The sequence below is a fragment of the Garra rufa genome, chromosome 20, assembly GCF_049309525.1.
Source record: "Garra rufa chromosome 20, GarRuf1.0, whole genome shotgun sequence".
In the NCBI taxonomy this organism is placed as follows: domain Eukaryota; kingdom Metazoa; phylum Chordata; class Actinopteri; order Cypriniformes; family Cyprinidae; genus Garra; species Garra rufa.
The window spans coordinates 10,423,666-10,449,050 of record NC_133380.1 but is presented as its reverse complement, the minus strand read 5'-3'; the positions used below and the strand labels follow the sequence as shown (position 1 = coordinate 10,449,050).

Sequence of the window (25,385 nt, the reverse complement as noted above, 5' to 3'; positions counted from 1 at the left end):
CTAGTATTTCCTCACAACGATGAGCTTGGATAATTATCTCTGGCTAATGCACATTCCGGCAACCAAAATATTAAACAGCTAAATGTTTGAGATGGTGGAAATTGTGGATGTCAACTTCTCTAAAACTGACTGGTCTACTAAGGAATGAAGCCTGTAGAAAGTCTTCTTTGTGCCTTATCTGACGTAAGGTTATTTAGTTACTTATACAGGTTCAGGAAGTGACTCACTGCACCAAAAAGCACCAAATCTCGCAACACAAGGAATATTGTGAAACATTCCAATAGACAAACAATTCCTCTGAAAATGTATTTGAAATGTTTATTTGCAATAAAAAGGGCCAACAAAAGCCCAAAACAACATCAAATTAAAAGAAGAGTTCACTAAAAAAAATCAAAACTTGTTAAAAATGTTCTCACCCTAAAGCCATTGATGTAGATCATCTTAAAAACGTCTTAATGATGGATTTATTTCTTACTTTTGAATTAATTGTGGATTATTGTGATGTATTTATCAGCTGTTTGGACTCTCATTCTGACGGCACCCATTCACCACAGAGGATCCATTGGTGAGAAGTGATGTAATGCTGCATTTCTCCAAATCTGTTTGGATGAAGAAACTCATCTACATGTTGTATAGCCTGAGGGTGAGTACATTTTCAGCAAATTATCATTTTTTTGGGGGTGAACTATTCCTTTGAGTCTCTGGAGTGAACTCTGTGATAGGACTGGTGAGACTAAGACACATAGAAACACATCTTATACAAACACACATATATAACATACATGTGAATAGTGCGTATCAAGTAATAGATCAGTACACAAAAAAGACGTATAACATTAACACACAAACAGCTGAAAGATTTTAAAGCAGCTTTATAAAGTCTTCTTCACTGCTGGTGATAGAAACAAAGACTTCCTCTGTGTACATGTGCATTCCCTCTAATTTTTCTTGTTTATCAACAAAACTGTCTCCTGTCGCCTTTTCCTTCTATCCATCTTCTGATCTTCTATGGAGAGCCCATCTATTCCTCTGTGCTTCCATTCTTGCTCTTGACTGCTTTTATCTAATCTTGCACTTTCTTTCGTGTCATTGATCTGTCTGTTCTTCATCCCCTGTCCCTCATTGGCTACTGCATCCACTTCCTCCACTCTTCTCCCCTGTTGCCGCTTTCTTGCGTCTCTTGTTCAGCAAGGGGTTGCTGGAGGCATCCAAGTCCTTAATCTTCACCTGTTCGTAATCTACACGCATGGTGGCCAGCGCACTGGTTAACTCTTCCTACAAGCCAAGAGCGGAAGAAGAAAAAGAGGGGAAAATGTAAATAGTATAACATAAAAAGTAAATTTTCATTTATATTTTAGACTTTAATTATCAATATCAGGGTTAAATATTAATAATAAAATGCATGCAATTAAAAAAAATTAATCTCTGTTAATAATAATAAACATTATTATTTATTTACATGGCATAGATATATTCTATATGTTTAAATAGTATAACAAATGTTTTTTATTATTATTGTGTAAATAATAATCATTATCATTATTATGATCATCATTATTAATATTTTTAAAAGTAATAATAATAATGATTTGTTTAAATTGCATAGATATACATTATAGTTTAAAATTAAAATGAAACCAAAACCATAAAAACATTTTCAGAACTTGAAATAAAGTAAATGATGACTGAAATAAAATAAAACATAAAAAAGCTTAAAATTGTAGTTGTCATTTTTGTTTTGTTTAGTATTAAAAACTAAAACTAATAAACAAAAATTAATGAAAACTATATAGACATATTTAAAAAAAATATGAAAATGACAAAAAAACAACTTTAAACAAAACTTTAACTTTAAGTAAAAACAGACAATCTAAAAATAAATTTTAGTAAAACTAATAAATACAAATTAATAAAAACAATATAGACATTTAAAAAAATGAAAATGACAAAAATGAAAAAAGTTTAAACAAAACTTTAACTTAAAGTAAAAATCTAAAAATAAATTTTAATAAAAAACATTTTGTTTAGTTTGACTTGAACTATAACTAAAACTAAATAAAACAAATAAATAAAAAATTGTAAAAACTATATATAGTTGTTTAAAATAAATTAAAACAACAAAAATATAACAAAATTACTAAAAAAATTGAAATTACAGTAAATAAGGAAAATCTAAAAATAAATTTTAATTAAAAATATTAACAAAAGCTGTAATATTATATTAAAGATACTACTACTAATTGTTCAATTACATGAATATATAATATTTAATATATTAAAAATATCATTACTTGAAATAAAATAAATGATAACTGAAATAAAATAAAACAAAAGATAAAAAGCTTAAACTTAAAAAGCTAGTTGCCATTTCTGTTTTCGTTTGGTTTGACTTGAACTAACTAAAACTAAATAAAACATATAAAATAAATAGATATATACATATTAAAAAAAATAAAAATATGACAAAAATATAACTTTAACTGAAATTTAAGTAAGAACAGAAAACCTAAAAATAAATTTGAATTAAAAATATACATTTTATAGAAATTAAAAAAAAAAATTAAAAAACAAAGTAAAACGAATAAATACAAATTAATAAAAAATTATATAGATATTTAAAAATAATAATAAAAACGACAAAAATATAACAAAATTACTGAACAGAATTTTTTTTAACTGAAATTAAAATAAAAACAGAAAATCTTAAACATAATTTTTTTAACATTTTTATGTAAAGTTTTATTATTCATATATATTTAATGTTTTTAATTATATATATGTTTATGTAAATATATATTTCTAATGCTATATATATATATATATATATATATATATATATATATATATATATATATATATATATTAGTGGTGGGCCGTTATCGGCGTTAACGTGCTGCGTTAACGTGAGACTCATATCGCGCGATAAAAAAAATATCGCCGTTAATCTATTCTCAAAGTTGGGTTGGGAGCTGGGTCTAAACTACGCAAGATATGATGACTTTCACCTTGATATTTTAGCGCGGATGACGTATATCTAGTTGAATTGCACTGTAGGGGGCGAGAACAAGTCTTCAACTTCTGTGAAATGACCACATCAAATGAGACGCGCAGACATGGATGCAGCTATGAAGCCGCTTCAGGGCAGGTGCGTTGCTAGACCCTTTTTGCTGGGGCACGTGCCCCAGTGAAAATCTGCTGTGGCCCAGTAAAATCTCAAGTTTGAGTTATAATTTACTTTGATAATCCCAAAATAAAGACATTAAACTATATGCAACAACTGAATTGACGCTTCTAAAAGCAACGCAGTTTATTGGAAGACTATGCACGCAGATAGGCTATCCATACCCACGCGCCTGTGTATTTTACGGGAACGCACACGTCGTACAGCCTTTTGCACAGAAGTACTTGGTTACACAAGTTTGTATAGTTAATTGTGTTGTAAATGCAATTGTCAAGCAGTTTGTAATGCATTTTGGAAACAGGAGATGATCGCCTGGTCTAATGCGCCACCTGGCTTGAGAAACCCGTTCTCAAAGACTTACTTTTAGTCATTATTTGGGTAGCACACATATTCTGAATGCCTTCAGCAGAATTTAAATTAGCCATTTTAATCTAGATTAATCTAGATTAATTTCAAGATTTAATCTAGATTAATCTAGATTAAAAAAATTAATCTATGCCCACCACTAATATATATATATATATATATATATATATATATATATATATATATATATAACTAATGCAATTGACAAAACCAAAAAGAAAATGACTAAACCTCTAATCACAATTAAAGTTAAAAATATATAAAAAATAAAAACTATAGTAGTATATCAATGAAATACAATAACCCCTAGTAGTCAGTTTTTGAAAAAAATCATGTATTTTTGTATTTTTTCATATTGTTGTGCTGGAAAACTGTGCTTATGCTATATTTCTTTCTTTAAAATAAATAACATTTCTATTTAGTAAATTTGCAATGAATTGTGCAGGTGAATCTTGACTTTCACTAATGAAGAGAATGTAGATCAACCAACGATAAACCAGTTCTCTGAAATTCCTCATACATTGCTGCATGCAAAAGCAGAGTTTTGCCTAAGGAGTGTTTCCTGTGTTTGCCATATTGCTTTTTCTGTCCTATATCACAATAGTGTTGTAATTTTTTTTTTTGTCAGGCCACAAGGGTGTAACTATGAATCAATCCAGTCTCTTTCAATCAATATCCCACATACAGTAATGTGTAAATTTGTACTTTTGAAATGGATATATGGCACACATTCTAAAGGCACTGATATGTTGACATTGACAAACTTACTTTTTAGAGATGAACTAAAGATTTTGAGTTAGTTACATGTAATCCATTGTGTGGTGCTGTTTGTACAAAGTCTTTTGAGAAATGCACCAAAACGACTAAGAAAAACTGTAATCCTGTTGTATGGCTCCCCCTTGAGGATACAGGTGGTCTTACAGAAAATAATGCCCTCGCAGAGTGTTATCACTCTTCAGTGTCAGATATTACATAAAAAATAACAAAACAACTAAAAGACACTTGGATATTTAGAATTTATTCTAATTCTCTCAATGGCCAGTGCAGCCTGTGCTCACCTTGACCTCGTCCCACATCTCGCTGTCTTCTGTCAGCACTCGTGTGGTGTGGAGAGGCGTTTGGGGAACCACCATGGATCGCTAAAAGAAACATCTCAGTGTTGAAATCCTCGTATATGCAAAGCAAACACATCCAATCAGCTGAAATACTCACATTGATCCAGGGGTGGTTCATGAATTGTTCAATGGTCATTCTTTCATTAGGGTCGGTCTTCAATAGCTGGTGAATCAACTGTTTGGCTGGAGGAGGAGAACATTAAATATCCATAAGAGGAACATGATTGTTTAGGCCTCTTTAGAATCGTGAGACCAGTGTGAAAAGGATTGAAGCAGCCATAATATCTGAAATATTAAAAAATATACTTACACTACCAGTCAAAAGTTTTTGAACAGTAAGACTCTTAATGTTTTTTAAAGTTTTATCTGCTCACCAAGCCTGCATTTATTTCATCTAACGTACAGTAAAATATTATTTAAAATATTTGAAATATTTTTACTAGTTAAAACTGTCATCTATTTGAATATATTTTAAAATTGTATTTATTTCTGTGACTTCAAAGCTGCATTTTTAACACCATTAATCCAGTCACGATCCTTCAGAAATCATTCTAATATTCTGATTTGCTGCTTAAAAACATTTTTATTATTATTATGTTGAAAACAGCTAGAATTTTTTCAAGTTCAATGTATAGAAAGTTCAGAAGAACAGCATTCATCTGAAATAGACATTTTTTTTATAACATTATAAATGTCTTTATCATCACTTTTGATCAATTTATAATAAAATAAAATAAAACTAATAATATCTATAATTTCATAATGTTACAAACACTTTTTATTTCAGATAAATGCTGTTCTTCCAAACTTTTTATACATCAAAGAAACTACTCAGCTGTTTTCAACATAATAATAAATGTTTTTGAGCAGCAAATCAGAATATTAGAATGATTTCTGAAGGATCATGTGACACTGAAGACTAGAGTAATGATGCTCAAAATTTAGCTTTGATCACAGAAATAAATTACATTTTATAATATATATTTAAATAGAAAGCAGTTTTTTTTATATAGTAAAAATATTTCAAAATATTACTGCTTTAGCTGTATTTTGGATGAAATAAATGCTGGCTTGGTGAGCAGAAGAGACTTCTTTGAAAAATATTATAAAACCTTTGACTGTTAGTGTATATATATGCATACATAAAACAGGTCCATGATTACATGTAGTCATGAAGATAGCAACACTGCCCTCTGGTGGTTAATAGGCAACCTGAACATTGACAGGGTATAAAATAGACAAAAAAATGCATCTCACCCTCCTCAGACACTTCAGCCCACTCTGGATTGGGAAACTCGTACTGGCCCATGCGAATACGTCGCTTCATTCCTGGTGAAATGGCTTGTCCTGTGTTGGAGTAGAACGGTGGGAATCCACATAACCTTCATGCAACATAAAGAGAAACGGAGCGCTTTCAGCTAGATGTTTAAAATTATATACACCACAGTTTTAAATTCAGCACTTGACAGAGTTGTTATACTCACAGGATGTACATGATCACACCCAAAGACCACATATCACATGATTTGTCGTATTTTTCAGGCCCTAAAACCTCAGGTGCTGGAGACGCATGTAAAAAAAACACACACATTAGTTTGCATTAGTACACAGAGTGTTAGTTTATTTACACCACATATACAAACAAAACTCTTCTGTTTAAAGAGAGGTAAAGAATGTACCACTCAAGATAAGAGTGACATTCATCTTACTGACCTACATAATACGGCGTGTAGCAGGGCGTCTGTAGTGGGTTATGCAGTGAAGTCTCTTTAGCAAAGCCAAAATCTGTTAGTTTGAGAACTCCAGTGTCTTCCTTACTATTGTAGAGCAGGTTCTCTGGCTGTGGAAGGCAAAGACATGCTCAAAATATTGTGAAATATCCCATTTTCCTGACTGTACTTCTTATTTTTACAGATAGTGGTAACAGTCATTTGTTACCTTGATGTCTCTGTGTGCGATGTTCATGTTGTGCAGATACTGGATGGCTGTGCCGATGTCTCTCATGATCTCAGAGGCCTCTGCAGGTAATAAACAGAGGAAATACAGTGTGACTGCTGCCTCTGGTGTTATTTTAAGTTTACATACGTTTAAAAATGACTCTGTTCAAAAGTTTACATACACTTGATTCTTAATACTGTGTTGTTACCTGAATGATCCACAGCTGTGCTTTTTTTAGTGATAGTTGTTCATGAGTCCCTTGTTTGTCCTGAACAGTTAAACTGCCTGCTGTTCTTCAGAAAAATCCTTCAGGTTCCACAAATTCTTTGGTTTTTCAGCATTTTTGTGTATTTAAACCATTTCCAACAATGACTATGATTTTGAGAGCCATCTTTTCACACTGAGGACAACTGAGGGACTCATATGCAACTATTACAGAAGGTTCAAACACTTCAGAAGGAAACATGATGCATTAAGAACTGTGGGGGGGGGGGCAGATGTGTACATTTATCTTATTTCACCTAAATATCCTATTTTTTCATTTACTACAGAAGATACTTACATGTTTTCCAGAAGACAAAATAAGTTGTAATAAATTTACCCCGATCTTCAAATTCCAAAAGTTTTCACCCCCGGCTCTTAATGCATCATTTTTCCTTCTGGAGCATCAGTGAGCGTTTGAACCTTCTGTAATAGTTGCATTTGAGTCCTTCAGTTGTCCTCAGTGTGAACAGATGGATCGTAAAAGCATACAGTCATTGTTGGAAAGGGTTCAAATACACAAAGCTAAAAAAAAAAACTAAGAATTTGTGGGACCTGAAGAATTTTTCTGAAGAACAGCGGGTAGTTTAACTGTTTAGGACAAACAAGGGACTCATGAACAATTATCACTAAACAAAAAACACCAGTGGATCATTCAGGTAACAACACAGTATCAAGAATCAAGTGTATGTAAAATTCAGAATGGGTTCATTTTTATAAATTCAACTATTATTTTCTCTTGTAGACTGTATGTAAATGTCTTTTATGTGAAATATCGTATTCAGGTCAGTACTAAATAAAAAACAACATGCATTTTGTATGATCCCTCCTATTTTGGTAAAATAATTAACATTTTGAAGATTCTGCGAGGTGTAAAATTTTGACCTCAACTGTAACTAACTAAACAGGCAATAGATCAACTAAATGGAAATTGCATAGAAAATGATCAATCGGAGTTGTATAAAAAAACGTCCTGGATCTTCCAAGCTTTATAATGGCGGTGAATGGCTGTTGAGATTTTGAAGCAAAATAAAGTGCATCCATCCATCATAAAAATGAATGAAGGCCTTCTGAGGTGAATCGATGTGTTTGTGTAAGAATAACATCTATATTTATATTTATAAACTGTAGAAGCGCAGAGGAAAGAGCAAAACAAAACACCAGTAATGTGATTAGATGTACAAAACCAGAATTTGTAAAGGAAAATAAAGTAATTTCAATAAAAACCAAGAGAAGACAGGTTTTCCTTTGCTGTAAACAAAACTTGGTTCTTGGTTCGGAGCTTACGCTTGAGCTAAGTCAAACGCTGGAACGCCACTCTCTTGTAAATGCACATAAAACAGCTGAACCTAGAGATTACAGTTTACATACTTATAAAAATGGATATTTTAGTGAGGCACTTTATTTTCAAAATCTTGACCACCATTCACTGCGATGATAAAGCTTGGAAGAGCCAGGACATTTTTGAATATAACTCTAATTGCATTTGTCTGAAAGAAGAAAGTCATACACACCCAGGATGGCTAGAGGGTGAGTAAATCATGGGGTTTACTTTCATTTTTGGGTAAACTATCTTTTAAACGAACAATTCAATCAACTACAGTAAATGGAAATTACATAGATGAACTTCCTCTTCAAAATTAACTAACTAACCAATGAAAAATTTTTTTGAGAATGATTCCCCTCATATTTATTGTTAACTTACAAAGCAATCAACTAAATGGAAATTACATGGGAAGTTAGCTTCCTCTCAATATTCATAGCTGACCAACTAACCAATTGTTAAACCTCATTATCACTATGTAAAACTGGTAGCAGTAGAAAGAATTTAGGTTGTTCTAAATGTATGCGTGTGTGTGTGTATTTATAGCTACATATATCTATATTTGCCTGGTACATTTCCTGTGTGTGTGTGTGTGTGTGTGTGTGTGTGTGTGTGTGCGCAAAACACAAAGACACCGATAACCCACCTCGCTCAGTGAAAGCCTGGTCTCCTCTGGCCTGAATTCTGCTGAAGAGCTCTCCCCCCTCCATACTGACACAACACACACATATTTTCTAATTACACAGCTTAATGCACAAATACACAATCACAATAAGCTGAGTTCCTTTCCCAGCTGAGCATGTGAACAAACAACAACATGGCTTTATGCTTCCAAAAATGATGTGAATCATATTATTGCCAAAATGTCCAAAGCAAGAGGGAAACAGGAAATGAGCTCTAATTAAGGGATGGAATGTTGGAGTATGACAGACTCTTCTAAGTGCTGCTCTCACAGACGCTCTCACTGCTCAAACACCTCAGATAAAACACAGCCACTTAATACAGCACTCAAAGCCACCGTTTGATTAAACAGCATGATTTTTCTATGACTTTAGTCCATGACTATATCTTTGAGATCATTTGTGTGAAAGCTAGCAGAATTTGTTGCGTTAAGCATTTACTGGCTGTCTTTTCTGGAAACTGAATGACTCATGTTGGACTGCACCAGTTTCTCTACAATGAGAATGTCCCGAAAGTCTGCTGGCTATTTAACAAAGGGGATGAGGCATTTAGTATGTCCCAATAAGAAAAACATCAGCTCATTTTGATGATGCTTTAAGTCTTATGGTTTGCTGTTACTGAAACAATGCAGTCCAGGCAAATTAGAATAAAATACAAAGCATTGAGACTTTACCAGTGAAAAAGAGAACTGAAACCTTCATTCAGAACAAGACTGTGACACAAGATCACATGGTAACACTGGGTGCTAAAATACAGGAAAAAAAAAAACCCACAGCAGCATGTTCTGTTTTCCTGTCGTGTCTTTATAAAAATGTCACTAGTCAAGGACGTTGACTTAAAGAGCTGTACTATTTCTGGCTGCCGGGCATGATGGGAAATTATGTTTTACCACTGACAGGACTCACCATTCCATAATTATGAGAAGACACTTTTTCCCACGATACATGTTTTCATAGAGGCTGAGGATCCGAACTATATGTGGCCCCCCGGATACTCGCCAGTGCAGTTCTACTTCTCTGTGGGCTTTGGGACACTCATACAGAATCTAAAGAGATGAGAAAAAAGATGCAGACTGTGTATCTTTTATATTTTATTATTACACATACACACACACATATATATATATATAAATCAAATATAAAAATAATTTAATTTTTAAAAAAGTCTTGTCTGCTCACCAAGCATGCATTTATTTTATCCAAAATACAATAAAATTATGAAATATTTTTACTATTTTTTTATTTGAATATATTTTAAAATGTAATTTATCTCTGGTTTCAAACCTGAATTTTTAGCATCACTACTCCAGTCTTCAGTGTCACATGATCCTTCAGAAATCATTCTAATATGCTGATTTACTGCTCAAGAAACATTTTTTTATTATATTATAGATATTTAAAACAGTTGAGTAGAATTTTCAGGATTCGTTGATGAATAGAAAGATCCAAAGATCAATATTTATCTGAAATAAAACGTTTTTGTTACATTATACACTATACCATTCAAAACAAATATATACACAAAAGTAATGATAAAGGCATTTATAATGTTACAAAAGATCTCTATTTCAGAAAAATGTTCTTCTCAACTTTCTATTCATCAAAGAAACCTGAGAAAATTCTACCCAGCTGTTAACATAACAATAATAATAAATGTTTTTAACAGCAAATGTGAATATTAGAATGATTTCTGGAGGATCATGTGACTGGAATAATGATGCTAAAATTCAGCTTTGAAATCACAGGTCTGAATTACATTATAAAATATATTGAAATAGGAAGCAGTTATTGTAAATAGTAAAAATATTTCAAAATTGTACTGCTTTTGCTGTACTTTACATCAAATATATGCAGGCTTGGTGAACAGAAGAGACATCTTTAAAGACATTAAAAATCTTCCTGTCTGAAAACTTTTGACTGGTAGTGTATTTTTCATAAATATTTAACATTTCTTATTTATTTTTTAACTATAAAAAAAAAAAAATTATAAAAAATTTGATTTGTTGACGTCAAAGAAGCTTAAATTGTTTTGAACCTGGCAACGTTCCTTCAATAAAACTCAACTGCTTTCCAGCTGATTGCTGGCCATTAAAGAAGAACAGTTATGCAATAGCTCGTTTCATCTAGGAGAAAAGACTGTTTCTATTCATATTATGCAATTTGCCACACAGATTCAGTACAGAAGGTCCTTAATTGGTCTTTCTGTGTGTTCGTCCTTTCTCTCCCCTAAGTGGGATGTCAAACACATGGCGTGCATTAGAACAGAGTGAGACCTTGACATTGCACATGCATCCCATCAGAGTGTATTTTGGTGCTTCCACTGCAGTAACACCCAGTGTAGCTTCTTGGTTAAGAGCCTTTCTAGTGTTTTGCCAACTAATACTGACTGTAGTAGTTTCTAGGTCTGGGTAAAAAATATCAATTTATGGATTTTAATCTATTCTCATTTTTTACAAAATGATATTGATTCTTAAATCCCAAGAATCGATTAATTTAGCCTATAGTGCCGCCTCCTGTCCAGAAAGCTTCGTGCTTTGTTAATTTTAATATAACAACAAGGTTTTATACATCAAATTCTGTCAATTTTATTACATTATTCAAACAGTTGTTTAATATGGAAAGAGAGATCAATGTAGTGCCAACTCGACGCACAAGTGTTTTCAAGAAAATCCTTCAGGTCCCTCAAATTCTTTATTTTTTTTTAGCATTTTTATGTATTTGAACCCTTTCCAACAATGACTATGCTTTTGAGATCCATCTTTTCACACTGAGGACAACTGAGGGACTCATATGCAACTATTACAGTAGGTTCAAACACTCACTGATGCTCCAGAAGGAAAAACTATCTTAATAGTTAATATTTATTATTAAACTATTAACTATTAAGAGCCAAGGTTGAAAACTTTTTGTATTTGAAGATCAGGGTAAATTGAACTTATTTTGTCGTCTGTGAAACATTTACGTATATTCTGTAGCTTCTGAAGGGCAGTATTAAATGAAAATATAGCATATTTAGGTAAAATAAGATAAATGTACACATCTTTATTCTGTGCAAAAGTTTACACCCCCGGCTCTTAATGCATTGTGTTTCCTTCTGAAGCATCAGTGAGTGCTTGAACCTTCTGTAATAGTTGCATACGAGTCTCTCAGTTGTCCTCAGTGTGCAAAGATGGATCATACAGTCATATATTGGAAAGGGTTCAAATACACAAAAATGCTGAAAAACCTAAGAATTTGTGGGATGTGATGGATTTTTCTGAAGAACAGCGTGCAGTTTAACTGTTCAGGACAAACAAGGGACTCATGAAGATCCATCACTAAACAAAAACACAGCTGTGGATCATTCATGTAACAACACAGTATTAAGAATCAGGTGTATGTAAACTTTTGAACAGGGATTATTTTTATAAATTCAACTATTATTTTCTCTTGTGGGCTAAATGTAAACATCTTATGTGAAATCTTATTCAGGTCAGTACTAAATAAAAAATATCATGCATTTTGCAGTTTTGCAAATTCTGCAAGGTTTATGTAAACTTTTGACTTTAGCTGTAATAGTAACTTTATTATTACTTAAAAACTTAATTGATAGCAATTTAAGTGTTTGTATGCAAGTCAGTTCATTTTAAGCTTCAATATTATAGTAATGTAGTACCAACTGACTCTCACATATATTTTACACCATTAATTGAGAGGTGTTTTTTTCCTTGAGAAAATTTGGCATGTACTGTACAAGATATACATCCAAAATAATCGACTGAATTAAATTAAATCAGAAAATCAAATTGAATTGCAAGCCTGTGAATCAGAATCAAATCAAATAGTGAAATTTGTGTCAAAACCCTACCCTTGTAATAAATAGTTGTCAGCAGCAAGTACATCACTTGCTCACCAATGGCTTCTTTGCAGTGAATGGGTGCCGTCAGAATGAGAGTCCAAACAGCTAATACAAAAAACATCACAATAATCCGCACCACTCCAGTCCATCAATTAACATTTTTATTAGATGTTTGAACTCTCATTCTGAAGGCACCCATTCACTGCAGAGGATTGGTGATCAAGTAATGCCAAATTTCTCTAAATCTTTTCTGTTAAAAAAACAAACTCATCTACACCTTGGATGACATAAGTTTGAGTACATTTTAATTTTAAGGAAAACTATTCCTTTAAAGTAGTAGGGGGAACCACAAAAAAAAAATGTTGTCATTATTTACTCACACTCAAATTGTCCCAAAACTTTCCAGTTCTTCTTGTATTTATTACTCTCATTGGCGTTAATTATAAATCTATTTTTTGACTTGAATTGAAAGCAGTTAAGGCAGATGTCACCACATGAAACAGTTACTAGCAAAGAAATGTGCTATATCCATTTACACACTTAAAAAAATAAAAGTTTTAAGCAATTGTGTACATGCAAGCAAACAGAAATGGGGTTCTGGTTTTAATTTCTATCAATTAAAGCCCAAAAGCTGTTTGAACCACTTGCAGAGGCGTGAACTGCATGCAATTTGATTTGACCCCCGCCCACGTTGTCTCTGTCTCTGCAGCTGATAACCAAAAGTTCACAATGTGTGTACAAGTGTGTGTGTGTGTGTGTTTGTGGGTGAAAAAGAGATGTGTTGCTTTAGCTTTCCGACTAACAGCAGCCAGAAGACAGTTTGAGTCATTTAACAGAGATGCCCGTGGGCTGGAGTTTCAAGGGCAGTGTTGTAAATGACTGACTGACTGGAGTAACCTTTATAGTTCAGTCCTGATTCAGAGATACAGAAATCACCTACAAAAAAACTACTGTAGAAGTAGGGAAACAGACGTCAGGAAACTCCTTTTACAACAATAACAGAACAGAAGCTGCGTGTGGTTGGAAGAAAACCACAAGAGTATCAGATAACGCACACACACAAGAAATCACATGTGCGTTGGTTTTGCTGCATAAGCTTTATGGGTAATCTTGTAAAAGGATTAATTTCTAAGGCGTGATTGCTTCTACTATAATGAATGCGAGCGCTGTCTGGTGCTAACAAACACGTTGACTCACAAAGAACACTTATTAGTATGAGAAAAGTATTACTATTGTTCATTGTACAGTACATGCCAAATTTCCTCAAGGAAAAAAAAATCTCTCACCTAATGCTGTAAAATATACATGAGAGTCAGTTGGTACTAAATTATTATAATATTGAAGGTTAAAAATTAACTGATTTTTATACAAACACTTAAATTACACTCAATTAAGCTTTTTAATAATAGTAAAGTTACTATTACAGCTGAAGTCAAAAGTTTACACACACCTTGCCGGATCTGCAAAACATTAATTATTTATATTATTATCATTACTATTGTTAAGGCTAAGTATTTAGATATATAAGATTTTGAAAATGCAGTAAATTTGTGAAATATTATTAAAATACTTTAATATATTTTAATATAGAATTTATTCCTGGGATGCAAAGTTGAATTTTCAGCATCATTAGTCTTTAGTGTCACATGATCATACAGAAATCATTTTAATATGCTGATTTGCTGCTTAAGAAAGATTTCTTATAATATTCAATGTTAAAACATTTATGCTGCTTAACATTTTTGTGGAAAAATATTATATACACTGCCATTCAAATGTTTGAGATCAGTAACATTTTTAATGTTTTTAAAGAAGTCTCTTATTCTCTTCAAAGTTACATTTATTTGATCAAAAATACAGGGAAAAAAACAGTAATATTATGAAATATTATTACAGTTTAAAATAACTTTTTCCTACTTTAATATATTTTAATATATAATTTATTCCTGGGATGCAAAGCTGAATTGTCAGCATCATTACTCCAGTGTTCAGTGTCACATGATCCTACAGAAATCATTTTAATATGTTGAATTGCTGCTTAAGAAACACTTCTTATTATAATCAATGTTGAAAACAGCTGTGCTGCTTAACATTTTTGTGAAAAAATGTGATATACATTGCCGTTCAAAAGTTTGGGATCAGTAACATTTTTAATGTTTTTAAAGAAGTCTCTAATGCTCATCAAAGTTCAATTTATTTGATCAAAAATACAGGAAAAAAAAACATTAATATTATGAAATATTATTGCAATTTAAAATAACACTTCTCTATTTTAATATACATTAAAATATATTTTATTACTGTGATGCAAAGCTGAATTTTCTGCATAATACTAACATGAAAACACTTCAGAAAACACTTTAATATGATACTTTTTTCAGAATCCTTTGATGAATAAAAAGTTAAAAAGAACATTCAAAATAGAAATCTTTTCTAACAATATAAGTCTATACTCGCACTTTTGACCAATTTAACACATCCTTGCTGATTAATTTATTTTAAACACAGAAAGAAAGAAATATTTTACTGACCCCAAACTTTGAAACAGTAGTGTAAATTGTTAAAAAAAAATTTTTTAAATAAATCCCTGTCCTTCTTAACATTTTATTCATCAACGAATCCTGAAAAAAGCATCACAGGATCCAAAAAATATTAAGCAGCACAACTGTTTACAACAAATGATTTCTGAAGAATCATGTGACACGGAAAACTGGAGTAATGATGCTGCAAATTCAGCTTTGCATCACAGGAATATATTACATTTTAAAATGTTAAAATAGAAAACCACTATTTTAAATTGCAAAAAAAAAAAATTCTGTACTTTTAATCAAATAAATGCAGCCTTGATGAGCAGAAAAGTCTTCTTAAAAAAACATTTAAAAAATCTTACTAATCCCAAACTTTTGAACGGCAGTGTATATTTTTTAATCAGGATTGTTTGATGAATAAAAAAGGCTTGAAAGAACAGCATTTATTGAAAATATATTTCTTTCATGACATTATAAAAGTATTTACTGTCACTTTTAATTAATTTAATTAAACTATACATTTTTCATAGACAAAATACATATTGACCCTAAAACTTTTGAATGGTAAAGAACCACTCAGAAAACTCTAGTGTTGTGGCAGAAGCTTTTGCATCACGTTTTCTTTAAAAAAAATAAAATAAATACAGTCAAAATACAGTACATTATGAAATGAAGCAGATGTGTGACTATGTGCTTATGAATGAGTCAGATCTATTTTTGGGCCAGCTTTTGTTGTGCTGCTTAATATTTTCTTGGAACCTGTGATTCTTCTTTTCAGGATTCTTTGATGAATACAAAGGTCAAAAGAACAGCATTTATTTAAAATAGAAATATTTTCTAACAATATAAGTCTTAACTATCACTTTTTAGGAATTTAACACATCCTTGATGAATAAAAGTATTACTTACTAATTACTGACCTCAGATCTTTGAGCAATAGTGTATATTGTTACAAAAGATTTCTGTTTTAGATAAATGTTGTTTGTATGTTTTATTCATAATAGAATCCTGCCCAAAAGTATCTCAGGTTCCAAAAAATATCAAGCAGCACAACTGTTTCCAACATTGAAAATAAATCAGCATATTAGAATGATTTCTGAAGGATCATGTGACACTGAAATTCTTTTTTACAGTTTTTTTTTCTCAATTTTTAATCAAATAAACGCAGCCTTGATGAGCAGACAGGACTTTTAAAACATTGACTGCCAGTGTACACTAATGCAAAATTGTATTTGCCATGAATGCAATCAGTTTGCTGAATTCACAGACACACAGACAATATATGCAACAGGCAGTTCATCAGGGACTGACTGCAGAATGCATGATGGCTATATTGACTTTCAAGCTTTATGACTGCATTTAATTTCCTGAGTCTACAGCCACAGGATTTAATAGACTCAGCAGTAAAATTAACTGCAAGATGAGTCTGTAGACGTCCGACTGGATTCTGTTTAGTAAATAAGTTATATTCTTTTATGTGAGTCATTAGTTTGAATCAGATGGATGGTTGATGTTTACAGATAGCATCTACAGTTATGACACATGCTGTATACACTACCAGTCAAAAGATTTTTAATGTTTTAGAAGAAGTCTCTTCTGCTCACCAAGCCTGCATTTATTTGATTTAAAGTACAACAAAAACAGTAAAATTTTGAAATATTTTTACTATTCAAAATAACCGTTTTCTCTTTGAATATATTTTAAAATATAATTTATTTCTGTGATCAAAGCTACATTTTCACCATCATTACTCCAGTCTTCAGTGTCACATGATCCCTCAGAAATTTTTTAGAATTCTTTGAATAGAAATGACCAAACATCAGCATTTATCTGAAAAGTTTTAATAGAAATTAATACTTTTATTTGACAAAGGATGCTTTAAATGGATCAAAAGTGATGCTAAAGGCATTTAAAATGTTACAAAAGACTATATTTCAGATAAATGCTGTTCTTCTGAACTTTCGACTCATCAAAGAAACCTTAAAAAATTATACTCATCTGTTTTCAATATAATGGTACTACAAATAAATGTTTTTTTTTTAACAGCAAATCAGAATATTAGAATGATGTAACTGGAAAAAAATCAGCTTTGAAATCAGGATTAAATTACATTTTAAAATATATTCAAATAGAAATCAGTTATTTTAAGCCGTAAAAAATATTTCAAATTTTTACTGTTTTTGCAATACTTTGGATCAAATAAATGCAGGCTTTCAAAAACTTTTGACTGGTAGTGTATATTTATTAGTTTATTTATACTTTGAAATTACTTTACATTCAATAATTTCTGATAAGGGCATTTTATTTTTTACAGTTAGTGTGTATATTTATAATAGTAGTAAATTTAACCAGAAAGTTTCTCTGACCACAGTTTCCTTAAAAGCCTTACAAAAACCTAGTGGGGAATTACATCTTAAAACCACTAGATTTCAGTTTCACCCGTGAAACGTTTACAAACGCGTGGGAGTTTTGCATTCTGCTCTGTTTTGTCATTTGAAGCGGCTCAGCTTGATTTATTGGAGGTCAGCTTAATCATAACCATCTCACACTTGGTTCTTGGTCAAACAGAGACACGCACGAGTGTTTATATTACTTTCTGCGTTTGTCCAAGTCACGTTTTATGATAACACGTGAAACATGACACTCTGATCTGTCTAAAATAAGACTCTTGTAAAAGACACCGCAGTCGGGCTGAAGCTGGTTTATAAAAACTATTCTTATCTCATGCAATCTAATCTTACACTCTTTATTGGACCTGTTGTAAAAATCACTGAGTTAAATTCATACTAAAATCACTATAGCTTTAAACTGGCCTTTTTAAAAAATTACCTTCTATAGGCAAGTTGGCAGCTCTTCTGAATTCGTCATACAGCTCTGTCACACTCTGCCTTCTCTGTTTCTCCCTTAGGGGGAAACAAATTTCATCCCCCTTGCATGAAAAAACATACAGCGCCTTCCAGATGAACCTTGCGGCACACTCAGAAATATGCCAGGATTGAACAAAGGCTCAAATCTGAACAATGGCTGGATCCTGAATGTCGAATCTGTGTGGAAAGATGAACTCAGACACTGAACAGCAAGAGTGGCCGTGCCAGGGCTGTAATATGAACCAGTCGAGCATACGGTAGCTGACTGCACAATGGGAATGGTGAAAGGCCATTGAACAGCACTCGCACATCTTTTCATTGCCTTTTACCACCATGTTGCTTTAATAAATTATATAAGAAATGCTGGTAAAGGTAGAAGAAGGTTCTGATTTTGACTTATTCACAGAATGTGTTACAAAAACATAACTCCTGAAAATGATGTAATTATAATAATTATTTAATATATTAAAAAGAATAATTTACATAAAATAATTATATTTAAAACTAAAGAAAATTAAGATATGATTTATATTTTGTTCATTTTTAAAAATTCAACAATCCATCAATTATTCCATATACATTATAGATTATTAAAAATATTTTTTAAAAATTATAAATTATTAATAAAATATAAAAAGTCTCTAATGCTCATCAAGGCTGTATTTATTTGATCAAAAATATAGAAAAATCTGTAATATTGTGAAATTTTATTGCAATTTCTAAAATTGGTTTGCTATTTTAATATACTCAAAAATATAATTTATTTCTGCGACACAGTGCTGAATTTTCATCAGCCATTACTCCAGTCTCCAGCGTCACATGAGCTTGCAAAAATCATTCTAATATGCTGATTTATTATCAACATTGGCAACAGTTGTGCTGCTTAATATTTTTTTCAATTTTTTTTAAATAAATCAATTTGATTATAAAAATGAAAATAAAAACCAGTAAAATGTAGTTGCATTTTCTTTTTCACGTTTGCCTTTCCATTTTAATATTGGCAGTCTTGCCTTGACATTGCAGTGAAAATCAAATGTCAAATAACCAACTCCATATTATTTTTCAATTTGACAGGGACAATGAGTTGTCACATTGAAAAATAAAATGAAAATGAAGTTTTTTCATTTTATTTTGGCACACATTTTGCGTATAGTTTTCTATAACGAAACTGTTAATCTGGTTTTCATTTTCATTTTTATAATTAAATTGATTTATTTTAAATTTGCAGAATTGCCTTCCATATTTTCAGGATTCTTTAATAAATAAAAAGTTTAAAAGAACAGTATTTGTTCAAAATAGAAATCTTTTTTAACAATGTAAGTATTTACTATCACTTTTCATCAATTAAACACACCCTTGCTGAATAAAAGTATTAATTTCTTTCAAACAAAGAAAGAAATTTACTGATCCCAAACTTTACACAATATTACTGTTTTTTCTGTATTTTTAATCAAATAAACAGTTTTGATGAGCAGAAAAAAAACATCAAAAATCTTGCTGATCTCAAACTCATACATTTTTTTTTTTTAATGTTGTAGACCTGCACACAACAAACTAACCTCAATCAAGGGATCAAGAAACCACCCCTGCACTGCACTATATGCAGAGTACAGACTTTGCAAGATAGAGACCCAACGGCAGTGTAATAAATATATCTCAGGGGTTCGATCAGGCTGTAAGATATCTTTTCCTTGTTGGCAGGCGTTCAAGACCAATATGGAAAATCAAGAGTGAATTAAATGAATTAGATTTAAAGGATGGCTTCCATCCAGCTAAACAGAGTGGATTAAACAGCAGCTATACGCGCACATTCATTACAGTTAGCCATCAACATGCTACTTAATTAAAAGGCAGCCAAGATGGACAGGTCTGCCCTATTCCTGTTTACCCTGTGATTAAAAAGCAGAGAGGATATTGAGCAATAAATTACTCCTAAATGACTCAGGTCAAATGGATTTTCATTGTGCCTTAGCACAATGAGATTCATTTAGGATAGCACAACTCTCAACACAACAAATGCGTTATTTACATTTGCCTGTTCATAATAGGAGCCATGCCTCTATCGCTCTCCAGAGATATTTGGGATATGGGCCATTTTACAGAATTGGTCCAAAGTCAGAGTTAAACATGTCTTGGAAAAATGTCTTAATGTTAATTCTCATATTGTATTTTCAGAACGTTTTTGAATAATTGTCCTCTCCACTTTCTCCAATTTGTCACTACCGAAACACAGTAATAATAATTTAATAAGAAGGGTTTTGTTGACCTATTAAGATTTTGCTTACATCTACATTGTAAATCTATATTTTTGCTATATTGTATTTTGCTATATTGTATTTTGAATCCAATTTTATCTTTGTAAAAAGCAAAAAGTTAATCATACTTATTTCAAACTTAAGGGTTCATTAGTTTGAAGATACATTAAACCAAAAACTATCATAACATCTTAGTTGATAATTCAGTATACTTTATTTCTGACAAAACATCCCATGTTTCGGTTGTGAAACATACTAAAACACTACTAAAATACAAAAAAATTGCAGAACTAAAATTCAGTTTATTTCCTACAAACAAAGGATTGTGTGTTCCCTTTTGTCACTACCAAAAAAAGTTACATATTTGTTTTTTTGGTTGTTATCCTATAAAATTGTCACTACCGAAACATTTGGTAAAGTTTTGGTAGTGACTGTTTCGGTAGTGACAATTTTATGGGATAACGACCAAAAAAAACAAAGATGTCACTAGTGAAACTTCAACAAATGATTCTGTAGTGACTGTTATTGTAGTGACAATTTTACGGGATAACACCCCCCAAAAAAACAAAGATGTCACTACCGAAAATTCACCAAATGTTTCGGTCGTGCCTGTTATGGTAGTTACAATTTTATGGGATAACACCCCTAAAAAAACCAAAGATGTCACTACTGAAAATTCACCAAATGTTTCGGTCGTGCCTGTTACGGTAGTTACAATTTTATGGGATAACACCCCTAAAAAAAAACAAAGATGTCACTACCGAAAATTCACCAAATGTTTCGGTCGTGCCTGTTATGGTAGTTACAATTTTATGGGATAACACCCCTAAAAAAACAAAGATGTCACTACCGAAAATTCACCAAATGTTTCGGTCGTGCCTGTTACAGTAGTTACAATTTTATGGGATAACACCCCTAAAAAAACAAAGATGTCACTACCGAAAATTCACCAAATGTTTCGGTCGTGCCTGTTATGGTAGTTACAATTTTATGGGATAACACCCCTAAAAAAACAAAGATGTCACTACCGAAAATTCACCAAATGTTTCGGTCGTGCCTGTTATGGTAGTCACATTTTTATGGGATAACACCCCTAAAAAACAAAACAAAGATGTCACTACCGAAAATTCACCAAATGTTTCGGTCGTGCCTGTTATGGTAGTTACAATTTTATGGGATAACACCCCTAAAAAAAACAAAGATGTCACTACCGAAAATTCACCAAATGTTTCGGTCGTGCCTGTTATGGTAGTTACAATTTTATGGGATAACACCCCTAAAAAAAACCAAAGATGTCACTACCGAAAATTCACCAAATGTTTCGGTCGTGCCTGTTATGGTAGTTACAATTTTATGGGATAACACCCCTAAAAAAACAAAGATGTCACTACCGAAAATTCACCAAATGTTTCGGTCGTGCCTGTTATGGTAGTTACAATTTTATGGGATAACACCCCTAAAAAAAACAAAGATGTCACTACCGAAAATTCACCAAATGTTTCGGTCGTGCCTGTTATGGTAGTTACAATTTTATGGGATAACACCCCTAAAAAAAACAAAGATGTCACTACAGAAGCTTCACCCAATTTTTCGGTCATGACTGTTTCGGTAGTGACAATTTTTATGGGATTACACCCCAAAAAAAATTTTCACTATCTAAACTTCACCAAATTATTTGGAGTGAGAATTTTATGGGATAACACCCAAAAAAACAAAGATGTCACTACCGAAAATTCACCAAATGTTTCGGTCGTGCCTGTTATGGTAGTTACAATTTTATGGGATAACACCCCTAAAAAAAACAAAGATGTCACTACCGAAAATTCACCAAATGTTTCGGTCGTGCCTGTTATGGTAGTTACAATTTTATGGGATAACACCCCTAAAAAAAACAAAGATGTCACTACAGAAGCTTCACCCAATTTTTCGGTCATGACTGTTTCGGTAGTGACAATTTTTATGGGATTACACCCCAAAAAAAATTTTCACTATCTAAACTTCACCAAATTATTTGGAGTGAGAATTTTATGGGATAACACCCAAAAAAACAAAGATGTCACTACCAAAAATTCACCAAACGCTTCGGTCGTGACGGTACGGTAGTGACAATTTCATGGGATAACACCCCAAAAAACAAAGATGTTACTACAGAAGCGTCACCAAATTTTTCAGTCGTGACTGTTTCAGGAGTGACAATTTTATGGGATAACACCCAAAAAAACAAAGATGTCACTACTGAAACTTCACCGAATGTTTCTGTAGTGACTGTTTCGGTAGTGACAGTTTTACGGGATAACACCCAAAAAATGTCACTACCAAAATGCCATCAAATGTTTTGGCCGTGACTGTTTCAACAGTGACAATTTTACCTATTGAACCTAGCTCAAAGATGCTAATCAGTACATGGTTATCTAGCACAGTCCTGGACAGTTACACATATAAAAACTAAATGTTATGGTGTAACTCCCAATAAAAAGTGTGCTTAATTATAGAAAAAGGGTGTTCGTAGTGACGTTCCTCAAAGTTATACACAGATTTTTCCGACTTTTAAAAACATTTAGCACAAAATGATGGGGCCTATCTACTCACACCATGTGCCTATAAGAGAGAGGGACACAGGAATATTTCCTGATCATAAATGTAGGGGTGTAATTAAAATCAGTGTCAGCCAATGGACTAAAACATACTCTGTTTCGGTAGTGATGTGAAAAATGCAGGACACTTTTTTTACATAAAGTTTCATAATTTACAAAGAAAATATCAAATAAATATTTTGAACATCACTTTTTAAAAGAATAAAAAAGATACTTTTAAAAACAACAATGGAAAAAAATACAAAAATTATTTAAATATAATTTTCATAAATTGAAATTTAGGAGTTAGGGTTCAGGACAGCCACCTCCCAATTGAAAGTACCCACTAAATGATAATTGTGTGTGTGTGTGTGTGTGTGTGTGTGTGTGTGTGTGTGTGTGTGTGTGTGTATATATATATATATATATATATATATATATATATATTAAGCTTACTGATATTTTAAATATTATTGTGGGTTTCAATAGATTATAAAAGGAACTTAATAAACATCTAAGATTTGAATACTTAAATGCTTTTAAATGTGTTTTTTTGGTCGTGGGAAAGCAGTTTGCACCCATTCTGTAGAATTGCCCATATAAGCGAGTCTCTGGTCATCATAATCCATTGTCTCATTGGCTTTGTGTGATATTCAAATCCTGACCTTAATCATACGAGAGACACTGAATGTGTATCTCAGTTAGATGGTGTTAGATCTTCCACTAAGTTGTAAAACAGAGAGAACAGGTGCAGTCCGGACTTGCCAAATCAGATGGCCTGACAAAACTAAGTGGACAGGGAAGTTTATAAGTTCTTGCTGTTTTACAAACAAAAAGAGCTGACAAATCAATACCTGAAGTTTTAGCACACTTTGCATCTTCAAGTTCCTCCTACACTTACAAGCCCCTATTGTTATGTTAATAATGAATTAGACTAGGGTAGTAATTATTCATTTGTAATTACTATTCATTTAGATATATCTTAGCTTACATTTTCAGGTTTTTAATTTTTTTCATTATGGTTTTCTCTGTAAGTGCATATTGAGCTACTCTGATCCAGCTGGATTACACTGGACAGTAAATCTCTGTTCGCATTGGCGCTTGGGTGACATGTTTCCATTGCACTGCCTGAATGTTGTGTGTCACACCTCATCTCCTTAAAGAGCCAAGTCAGATTTGGTAACCCCTTCAACCAGTGGCCCATCAAGTTTCCAGGAACCTAAACACTGTTTGTAACTCCATCAAGTCAGCTTTTACATGAGGTATGGTGCCATGCAAACATAAAGTGACACTTAGGACAATTTTAGTAAATGAACCGTTTTCTGTAACATTAGATGTGGATACATAATGAATTACTCTTTAGATTGCTGAGGTAAAACTCCTGTAACCTCAAGCAACACCTGTTAAATATTTTGAGGCTTAAGGGACTGATTTTGAAACACGACCACAATTACTCAATCAGGTTAACAGGGTTCATTATGTCAACTTGTCGAAAGACATGTATTACACGAGTTGAGTCAACTTTCCCATTATAGATCCCCATTACAACATGTGTATGTAATTTACCTTCAGAGCGCACTTTTGTCCGGTTTTCTTGTTATAGCACTCCACTACTTTGCCGTTAACACCCAGACCCAACACTTGACTGGAGACTTTGTAGTCATCTGTCACGGCATGGCGCTTGATTTCCAGTTTGGGATAGACGGGCAGGGGGAACTGAGTGGAGTCGGTGTCTGTGGACTCGTTCTCCGGTTGAGATGCGGCGTTCTCGCTCGGTTCCGTCTTCTCGCTTTGCGGTTCGGGTTTTGGCTCAGGTTCGGACGCGTCCGCGTTGTCCGTTTGAGACTTTCCATTCTGGAGCATCTTTCAGATGAAATTAAGCTGGTAGACACTCAACGTGGCTCAGTAGGGTCCTATAAATCCACAGATAAACTATCCGCACGGGTCCCGCTGTCACTGAGTGACGCTGTTCCGAAAATACACCGCTGATGAATTCCTGTGATGACTGATGGTTACAGAATTACAGCACATTGACCAGCATTAAGACACTTATATTCTGATACATACAAGTAAAATGCCGGTTTCAACATTACCAGGAAGATTTTCATAAATAAAGTTTAACATGAAATTTAAATTCCCTTATTTGTAAGGTACAAGTTATTAGAATGAATTCCAAAACAGTGCTATCTAATAGTAAAAGTCATATTCACATTGTCAGTTTAAAGTGTCAATCTCAGAAATGAAAAAGAAAGTGTCTTTTGTCCTGTGGAGTTCCCGTCATTGACTGTATTGCCGCTGTGCGTGTGCGTGTGTGCGCGCGTTCACATGGGGTCAATGTCAGTTGCGGAAGCGAAGCGCGAGCAGATGAACCGCTAGCTCCTTAAAGGAGCCGCGCACATTTATTGTCACTTCATCGATGACTGGAGTAAGCATATATTATATTATATTATAGCCTAAGC

At 32.7% G+C, this 25,385-nt stretch overlaps 1 protein-coding gene across 1 annotated transcript; it reads right to left on the bottom strand.

Annotated features, from left to right (window-relative positions):
- Positions 1–298: 298 nt before the first annotated feature.
- Positions 299–25,222, bottom strand: mapkapk3 (MAPK activated protein kinase 3). Its single transcript, XM_073825881.1, has 10 exons — positions 24,493–25,222; positions 9,772–9,911; positions 8,832–8,896; positions 6,601–6,680; positions 6,376–6,502; positions 6,147–6,222; positions 5,920–6,044; positions 4,760–4,845; positions 4,606–4,686; positions 299–1,275 (listed from the first exon to the last, which is right to left on the bottom strand). Exons 1-10 carry the CDS (start codon positions 24,787–24,789, stop codon positions 1,120–1,122), a joined length of 1,233 nt encoding a protein of 410 aa, XP_073681982.1. The 5' UTR covers positions 24,790–25,222; the 3' UTR covers positions 299–1,119.
- Positions 25,223–25,385: the final 163 nt, after the last annotated feature.

Bases quoted from the DNA above. Each gene is read 5' to 3' on its own strand.
- mapkapk3 (XM_073825881.1), bottom strand. From the start codon at position 24,789: ATGCTCCAGAATGGAAAGTCTCAAACGGACAACGCGGACGCGTCCGAA. The intron at 8,897-9,771 runs GTGAGTCCTGTC...GTGTTGTGTCAG, and splicing joins CTTCTCATAATTATGGAATG to TATGGAGGGGGGAGAGCTCT. The intron at 1,276-4,605 runs GTGAGCACAGGC...CTTGGCTTGTAG, and splicing joins AGATGTGGGACGAGGTCAAG to GAAGAGTTAACCAGTGCGCT.